The 9,759-nt window shown below is 43.2% G+C and overlaps 1 protein-coding gene across 2 annotated transcripts in view; it reads left to right on the top strand.

Moving 5' to 3' along the window:
* The first annotated feature begins 8 nt into the window (after nt 1-8).
* YWHAZ (tyrosine 3-monooxygenase/tryptophan 5-monooxygenase activation protein zeta) overlaps nt 9-9,759 on the top strand; it is a 31,617-nt gene continuing 21,866 nt past the window's right edge. The window contains exons 1-2 of one of the 2 annotated variants that reach the window (XM_034763395.1): nt 9-149; nt 2,827-3,130. In XM_034763395.1, coding sequence (XP_034619286.1) covers nt 2,837-3,130 — 294 coding nt within the window. In that variant the 5' untranslated portion in view covers nt 9-149; nt 2,827-2,836. Of the gene's footprint in view, nt 150-823; nt 976-2,826; nt 3,131-9,759 lie in introns of those variants that run through there. The other variant, XM_034763396.1, reaches the window with a different exon arrangement.

The raw sequence follows: 9,759 nt of genomic DNA, 5'->3' as shown, positions 1-9,759 counted from the left end.
CCGTGCGTTGCGGCGCAGTGATTGGCGGAGACCCCGTGTGCGGCGCTGGGAGAGAGGCTGCAGCGGAGAGAGCAGCAGGGCTAGAGAGGTACAGTCCGCGCCGGCTACCCGCCCAGAGACACTCGCGCCGCCGCTTCCTCCTTACACAGGTAACGGGGCCCACGGCATAGCCAGCCCTGAGGGGCTCCCGCGAGGGGGGAAGGAGCTGGCGGGGTAGCGGCGCCCCCCCCCCGGTCCTTTTGCAGGCAGTAGGGCGGCTCCCTGCGCCGGGCTCCGCGGGCAAGGCGCGGGGGAGCTGGCCCCCAGGTAACTATGCCGCCGCTGCGGACGTGGCCGCCGCTGCACAGGTGAGGCCGGGTCCGCCCCCCGCCAGGTTGCCGCCTTGGAGAGGGGGAAGATGGAGCCGTTGGGGGAAGCGGGGGCAGCAGCGTGTGACCCGGGGCAGGGGGTCAGCGCGGGCTGCTCCTCCGGCAGGTGAGGCTACTGGGCGGTGGCTGGTCCCCGCGGTGTCGGACCGGGGAGGCAGCGGGGGGCGCAGCCCCTCCGGGTCCGGTGCGCCCCTCCCCACCTGGGCGCGCGGGGCCCTGCCGACAGGGGGGCCGCCTGCCTGGGGCAGGGCGCGTAGCGTGTGGGGCGCAGGCGGCTCGCTGGTTGGGTGTGGTCTCCCGCCGGCAGCTCTGCGTCCGCCTGGCCGAGCGGGGTTCCTGGAGCGCTTGCTGCGGTGGCCCCGCCCCGGATCCCGGCGCGGAGGGAGCCGGGGTGTCGCTGGGGCCCCCGGCCGCTGGGCGTGTAATGGGCGCTTTGCCCGGACTCCCGAGTGGCCACGGCAGCTCCTGTAGGGCGGTGACTGCGCTGGCGCCGCGGGGCGGGGTCCTCGCCCCCTCTCTCGCCCGTGTGGCGACGGCGCTGGGCTGCGGCTTTCCTCTATGTCGGGGCGGGGGCGCGGCCGCTTCCTCCCCCCGGCGCTGGGCTGAGGTGAGCGGGGTTAGCGCGCACAGTGGGCTGGGCTCTGGCACGGATCCGCCATGACAAAGAGCCCAACGGAGACGCTGCCTGTCTCGGAGCCGGGCGGATGCGGCGGCGGCCGCAGCGCGGGAGGGGCGGCGGGTAGAGTATGGCCCGGTTGTCCCTCCTCGCCCACGCCGTGTCGATTTCATGTTGTAGCCGCCCCGCTCCCCACCGCCCCGCGGTCGGTGTAGCCGTGCCGGCTGCGAGCGCGCACCGCGGCCCTGCGCTGCGGAGAGCTCCTACAGCACCATTTTATGCTGTCAAGACGCGATCTAGTGTACAGAGGAATTGACTGGCATTTTCCGACCATTGCTGTGCTTCGAAAGTAGCTTCTCTTCTGTTAAAGCGCAGCAGTGCTGTCGAGGATCCTGCCGTGCCAGTCTGCTGGCGTTGGCTAGCCAGTAACCGCAGTTTGATAAACTGGCTTTCAGATAATGTTGTACCCACTACTGCCCTGTCTAATCTATGCTGGGTGGTAACATTGCTGCAGCTGCAACCATTCTATAAAATGGCTTCTTAACAGTGTTTGCAGTGTGGCCATGGCCTTTATCCACCCTAACAAATATTATATAGAAATGGAGTAACTGTTCTCTACCAGTGTTGGTTCAAACAGCTACTGAAACGTCCTTCATCCTTGAGATGACCTGAGCTCTGAATATCTAATTTTTTCTTTTCATGGAGTTTAAATACAAATTCAATTCCCAGTAGTCTTATGTGAAATATACTTATATAAGCCAAACCACAACTGTTGGGGAGCAATGGGATGGCAATTGGAAAAAGTAATATAAAAACACAATATGCTTGGGTAAAATGAGTTTTCACATTTTAGTTTCATCAGTTAAGATACCAAGGAATCTTATAGCTACTGCATATTGCAGGGTTTGAAATAATTACCAGATATTTCACGAGTCTTTGGTTTATAATGAGTGTGGGGGTGGTGGACTCTGACCATTCTGACATGCAAAAGGGTATGTTTTAATCAAGTTAGATCAGTATATTGAAAGGGCTTGTTAAGATGCAGACCAAAAGGGCTACAACGCACCCAGCTAACACTTGCATCCCAATGAGGGTTTTCACTGCCCATCAAGCCATAACTAGCAAGGTGGAAGAGCAGTGCCCAGGTGAGAAGCTCAGCCCCTCCTCTTCTAGGAGGGCTGCAAGTGTATGTGGATGTATGATTAGGGCCTAAGCTGTGATATCAACCCCTGGGTAGTAAGTATCTGAAAGTTTAAAAACTCCTGGCTGATGCAGAGTTATTTTTCTTCATTCTTGAGCCTAAACTTCTTTAGGGAGTTGGGAGTTTTATGCTACTACTTCAGTGTGAAGTTGTTTGGGTTTTTTTTAAATTTCTGTTTTTCATTTATTTTTTGGGCTGGTCCTCCTCTGAACTGTTTAATGGTCAGCCACTGATGCTGCTTCCAGTTTGTTCTCTAATCATCAGAATAATGAAACTGATAAACTTAATGATGCTGCTGCTGCTTGGAAGTAGTCTGAAGAAAACTCTGAGCAGTGGCAAGAGGCACTTGAATTGTCTACATACTTGGGACAGCACAGAAATGGTGCACCTTCCAAGTGTGATTTGATGTCTGAAATAAAAGATTAGAAGTGCTAAATTAAAGGTTTGAATTTGTAGAAATGTCATGTCTTGAAGTCTTTAAGTCACTGGTTTTATAAATGTCCAAGCATTGAGAGCCTTAGTTGCATAACTGACAAGCTAGAATATTCTATATCTTAAAAAAGACTCATGTTCTACATATGAGGCTAATTTGCCCTTGATGAATATTGTTTGAATAATGCCTTCCTATTTTCCCTCTTCAGAAAAATCAGCATGGATAAAAATGAGCTGGTGCAAAAGGCCAAACTGGCTGAGCAGGCTGAGAGATATGATGACATGGCAGGCTGCATGAAGTCTGTGACTGAGCAAGGAGCTGAGTTGTCCAATGAGGAGAGGAATCTTCTCTCTGTTGCTTACAAAAATGTCGTAGGAGCCCGTAGGTCATCTTGGAGAGTCGTCTCAAGTATTGAACAAAAGACGGAAGGTGCTGAGAAAAAACAGCAGATGGCCCGAGAATACAGAGAGAAAATTGAAACAGAGCTAAGAGACATCTGCAATGATGTGTTGGTGAGAGATAACTGTATTTAATCCGTGTTTGCTTAATATTGCAGGGTGTAAATAGTTTTGGCCTTGTTAAACTGCTATTTTTCAGTTCCTTGCTAAAAACTGAGGCATTCTATGCAAAGCATCCAAAATCTCCCCCCTACCACCATGTCTGAAAAACAAAATTAGATCATAGAATACCAGGGTTGGAAGGGACCTCAGGAGGTCATCTAGTCCAACCCCCTGCTCAGAGCAGGACCAATCCCCAGACAGATTTTTGCCCCGATCCTTAAATGGCCCCCTCAAGGATTGAACCCGCAACCCTGGGTTTAACAGGCCAATGCTCAATAACTGAGTGACTTCTCTTCCTTAAATACGTAATTCCAAAACTGGTATTAAAAGTCCTTGTTGGCATCAACTTTAACATTTTTGCAAACTTGTTGAAACTCTTTATTGTACATAGACTTTATATTCCATTGATCTCCTGATTATACATGTTTGTATATAAGCAAAAATATTGACACAATACTTATCTATGAATGAACTAATTAACGGGCTTTGAACCTGGTTTCTTTAGAAGAAATATTTTTTTTCCCACATAACCCAGATTACTTTTGTATCTGGAATCTTCAGTATACTGTGCTGCTTGTATGAGGTTGTAATTCTCACTATGGAAATTGTGCCCCTCCCTGGGTAAGATGATGTAATGTTGGTTATGACTCAGCCATGCAGAAAACTGTCTGCACAAGGAGGCAGTAGCAAAGCTACTGATGCCCTCTTCAAGTTACAGCTTTTAGTGATAAAAAGCTAGAACAAAGAAGATGGTCTCTAGGATTAGGCTACTTTTATGGCTTGCAGTTTAGAATAATACTTGTTAATATGAGGGCTGAATGTTAAAGTTTCTAATTATGATGATTCAGGTGCCAAAAACACTTTTTGAAATATCTAGTTACCTAAATTTTTCAAACTCTACAATAATACACACATACGGATATACAATGAACTCATTGCTAGTGAGTCCTTTTGCATGTGTGCTGAGGTAGAAATCCTATTGCTACAGTAAATCAAGGACTTTCACTGAAATTTTGTGATATAAGAATTCAAGTTATACGTGTATATGTTGTAAAATCAGCAAGATACATGCAGATGTTGATTAAAATGGTGCGCACACTTTAGTTGAACCCTTATTTTAAACTTCTATTAAGGTTACTGACACCTTAAATCTTGTCTGGTGGATAGTCACTAGATGAAATGTGATGTGATCATCCCTTAGAATGAAGTGAAATGTATAGAATACAACTTCTCCAAAGGTATAGAAGAGAATATTCTATACAATTTCAGCATCATCCTGACTGTCTAGTTCTATTTAGGGACTATCTTCCTTGGTGATTGGCACACTAAAAGTACCCATGCAGACAGGGCTTTAATGTGTCTTAACATTAATATAAGGATAACTTTAAAGTGCCTATGGAACTGCCTAACTTAGACAGATGTAACACTATTAAAACAACTTTCTCAATGTGAAGTGTGCTTCAGTCTGATTAAGGACTAATACCTAAAGCTGCTAATTCCTAATTTTATTTCAGTAGGTCTCATATTGGTGGGAGAGAACAGGATTTTTTAAAGGGACACTACTTAGGCAGACTTAACACAAAACTCAGCCTTGTAAACTAGATTCATAAAGCTTTAAGGCCAACAGCTTCATAAAATATTTCTTCTTTCTGCTGAAAGATTTATTGCAGACAGCAGTGTTAGCAATCAAATGCTGAAGTATTGTTTTTCTCAAGTATGAAAACCAGATTCTGAAACAAGGATTGTTCCTGTTAAAAAATAAAGCAGGAAACTAAAATATTAAACTATTTCAACATGTTTTAATCTAAGGTATTTGTGTGGAAAAATAAGCGTTCACAAAAAAAGCCTGTCCTTGTCCTTTAGATTTCAGAAGAGACTTTAAATTGTTTGCTGTATGTGGTGATCAGAAATATAAATTCTGTTTAGATCATTACTACTCAGCATACTTAACTGACTTCAGCCAGCTAAAATCTTACTCATCTGGGTGTGGTCAGTCCAGTTATGCTTAATCAAAACTAAACCTGTTTGGACTAAGCTACCATCCAGAAGAAACAATGCCCTGGGCAGTGACCTTTTTTAAGAAAATTGGTCTTCTAAATGCTAGGTTAAAAAAAAAAAAAGTTTGAATATTACTATATTATGTATCCAAGTGACTGGTTTTAAAAATGCTTTCAAAGGTGCAACCTAATTATCAAGGTTAAAATTTTAGGTAAAGAACTAACATTTATAGCTAAACTCACTCTTGTTTCTTGACTGATAAGATGTCCCAGATAGACTCCTTAATTAAACTACTATATACCAAGAAGTTTCTGTACCAGATTCAATGATGTGAGATGGGCAAACGGTAAAATCCAGCGTACGTTCATTTTAGCCCATGTTACTAGGTGAGAGAATCAACTACAACAGCATATTTTAGCAGCATATTCTACATAGGGATCTGCATAATATTACTATCTGAGTGAAAATGAAAAGAAACTTACTTTAATTACAAGTTTTTGTAGTTGGACTCTATAGACTAGCCTACAACTATCCACATAGCAAACCTAACTTCAGAGAGAAATGAGACTGACCAGAGAGCATAGTTATTGACTCTGCTTTTATATAGATAACTGGATCTTAAGTGTGGGTAACAAAGTTCCATTTATACAGTTCATGGCCCTTACAAAGTTCCGTGCAAAAACTACTCAGGCTCCCTATGCTTCCCTAACAAGCTCCATTTAAATGAATGTATTCGCTTTTCTTTCGTACTCTACTTGGTCATTAAATAAATGACTTTTTTAAGCTGCTGCTCTCCCTCAGTATTTGCAGGGTCATTCAGGTAACACTGCAAGGTATGAAATATTGCACCACAATTCACTGTGGAAGTAATTGATGTCCTAATTGCTAAATTGATAGATTAGGAAAGCTGGGGGGAGGAAGCCCTTTAGGCTAATGTATTTGTAACATTACCAGAATGTGGCAGTTGTTGGTTCTGCTGGAGCTTTATGATGCTACATTTGTAATTTGCTGGGAACATATAAAAGTGGTAGATGAAAATAAATAGTATGAACACAGTCTATTTGTTGGGGCACTGGATTGGGATTTGGGAGACCTGGGTTCTGTTCCCAGCTCTGCTGCTGACCTGTGACCCTGGTATTACCAGTATTCCATTTAAACTGGAATTATTCTGAAATGGAAGTGTGGGAAAATGGTCAAGGAATACTTTCTAAAGGATTTGGTTCTTGTCAAAACACTTAACAGATGTAAGGCAGTGCAGGGCTTCAGACAAGCATTGGCCTATGCCAATTGCTAGGTACTCACTTAAAACGAGAGCAATAGCTGACAATTTACAATGGAAAGTAGTACTGGGGGACGCATACATCATAGATTCTATAGACCTAGCACATTGCACACACCAGGGGCTCCTTGAATTCCTCCGTTGCCCTCTTAAGATCCTTATGTGCCGCCTTCCCTGCTTTTCTGTTTCGGGGAGTCCCTGCAACTCTTCCATGCTTGGGTCTGTGCCCTCCATTCCTCCCTGCACCTCCCTCCCCGGGCTCTGTTTTCCCTTTCCCAATCCTTCTGCTGACTGCAGGTCGCTGTTTCCATGCCCCCTACCTCTTCCTCTTCTGGGTCCCTGATTTCCCTCATCACAACTCCCACTTCTGTTCCCTTGTGTATTCCTCCTTTCGTCCACTCACTAGAGTTTTCTCCCACAAAACCTCCCTGTAAGACTTTGTCTGGCCTCTCACGGAAATATCTTCTCCACACAGCAAGTTAAATTGCTGCCACTGATATGTGTAGGCAATATCAGGAAGCCTGATTATTCTCTGAATCCAATGTCTGTGGTGTTTCGGTTTACCGAATAGAGTTGTCTTTTGATGCCTAGAACACTCCCTGAAATTTTGGAATTGATTGATGCGATGTTCCAAAGTTATTCTTAAGACCGAAAAATGCAGTTGAGTTTAGGGCCTTGTTTTGCTCAGCCAAAAAATCCAGGGACAAGTGGTCTGTCCTTGAATGAGGTAATGAGGCCTTCTTCCTCAAACTGTGTCTGTAAAACAAGTGCTTCTTACTAATTTCAGGGTTAAAGGTTTACAGTGGTACTTTTTCATGGAAGTGCATCTACTTACACTTGCTATAAGTACTCACTGTAACCTAAAGCTGGGTAGTAATGGAACCAAAGGAAGAGGGCAGAATTTAATCATCCACCTGTATTTTTTTTTTTTTTTTTTTTTTTTTTTTTTTTTTGGTATACAGTTCTCTGAAGTGCATATATAAAAACCCAAAATTTTATGTATTTGTGAAGGGGAGCATGAGTAGCTTCAGAACAGACCCAAGTGACTGCTTGTTCACAAAAAGTGCTGCAGCAGGGATGTTTGTTGCCTTAGTTGTGGGGATTGTCCATTCTGAAACACTATTTCATATTCCATTGATAAAGGTATATAGGTGTAAGTGGTTAATATGCTATCACCTATTCATATTTACCACATTCCATCTGTACTTAATCGTATTTGTGCATCATCTGTTAATGAGTAGCATTAGCAAAAGAACATCCCCCACTTGGCTTTTCTAGGGAGTGAGTTGCCATTGAATGCTTTTGCAGATGGACATACATGACTATATTTTCACTTTGTATGTTATATGCCACTTTTAGTGTCCTACTTCCAGCCCATGGAGCCTATTAATTTTTAGGGAACACTGCCATAATTTTTCTGGCATGTAGACTGGTGGGTTGCTGGTGGGCTGTAATGGTGTAATAACAGTGAAGCAGTTGGTTGAGTTCGGTGGATTTTTCAGCAGCTGCATTGCTTAACTCTTGTGATACAGTATAATTCACTATACTGTGAAAGATTTTAACAAACTTGTTGGAAAAGATATTCGGTACTTCCATGGAAGAGTACTATCACTGCATGTAATTCTATGGCCATCTACGTTTAGAAAAGATGCTAAAATTGATATTTAGTCTCCCTGTCAGTTCAGATTTTTTGTCCTGTATTCAAAACTTTTTGGAGTACACAGCAGGAGTTTAGCTAAAACTTGTATCAAGAACTTGATTTGAATTTTCAAAGGCATCTAAAGAGTGTTATGTGCTCCAATTATTAAAATTCAGTGGGAGTTGAATGCCTAGTCCCCTTAGGCTCTCTTGAAAAATCTTAGTCATTAGCAGTTGTAATATATCTATTTTCCTGTTTTAGAACCATTAGTTTAGACTTATATGCTAAAGAATTTTTAAAATTCTAAATTCATGAATTAAATTGTTAATCTTTTGGATTTACAAGTGATGTATTGGAGGTAACCAGTATATTCCAGAGAGATTACTAGCTATAGTTGTTCAATTTTTAGTTTTCCATTAAGGCTCTAAATGAAGTCTCCTCTTGATTTAACTGTCTACAACCACTCTTTCCATTAGGCTTCAGTGTATAGTTGTCAAAGTATTGAATAGGAGGTAGGTGCAAACTCATTGAGTCTTCTGACTTCACGCTGTTATTTGTGAGAATTACTTCCTGGTTGTAGCTGCACCTATCTGAACTCTTTTCTCCATCACAAAGATGTAGGAACTTGCTATGGGCTTGTCTACACTTAAATTGTATAGTGCTCTAACTTGCTGGCTCATGGGTGTGAAAAATCACCCCCATGAGCACAGCAAGTCTGAGCGCTTTAAAGCGCTAGTGTAGACAGGCTCCGAGTGCTGGGAGCTAATGCCCTCATGGAGGTGGATTACCAGGAGTGCTGAGAGAGCTTTCTCCCAGCGCTCGCACATGATCACACTTCAAAGTGCTGCGCTTTGAAGTTTCCAGTGTAGACATACCCTAAAATAACAAGAATAGTTTTCCTTTAATTCTCTAACAAAAGGTTTCTAGTCAAACTATTAATCTGCTACTAACAGCTCCAATATCACAAAGTGGAACTGAAACTCCATGTCAGTCATGGGTGGCTTTTAGTTTGAGATGGACTGCTAGCTACCCAGATCAATTTGGTGTAATATAAATCAGAATGACTACATTTGATTCTGTCTTATTAATTCTTCTGCAAATGTATGAAACTTTGGTTCACTAACAGGGTAGCAAAGTGTCTGGATTCCAGCACAGTTAAGATATGTGGCTCATTCTTAATAATAAAGCTGTATGGACAAAAGAAAGGACAACTGTCAATATTGTGTGTTCTGATCTTGATCTAGCTAGATGTATTTGTTGCACCAATCACCATAGTGGCTAAGTGCAAGCAGGAACATTAAAAAAGCCAGTACAAGTTTCATGGAACAGTCAGTATTTGGAAGTGAAAACACATCTTTCTGATAACCATTCGCTTTTCCCTCTTTAATTCCAACCTGACTTTAATGTCTAGCTTGAATAGCAAGAACTACACAGTGCTTGGTACTATATGAAGGCATCCAAACAAATCTTTTCTTCAATTTTTGCAAGAACTTAAAAATGAACTTGCCGGTAACAAGTAGGAAACTGACAGCAGCAAAATAAAAATGACAAATATTTGGTCAGTTGCCTAATACTATGACTGTCTTTTTCCCTCTGACCCCCTGCCCGTAGAAGATGGGAAGCATGCTTTTGCTGTTGCTTGTAGCTTTCTGTGGATTGTTGATG

Source organism: Trachemys scripta, chromosome 2, assembly GCF_013100865.1.
Source record: "Trachemys scripta elegans isolate TJP31775 chromosome 2, CAS_Tse_1.0, whole genome shotgun sequence".
Taxonomy (NCBI): domain Eukaryota; kingdom Metazoa; phylum Chordata; order Testudines; family Emydidae; genus Trachemys; species Trachemys scripta.
The sequence above is the reverse complement of the archived record's forward strand: the minus strand, read 5'-3'. Positions and strand labels throughout refer to the sequence as shown.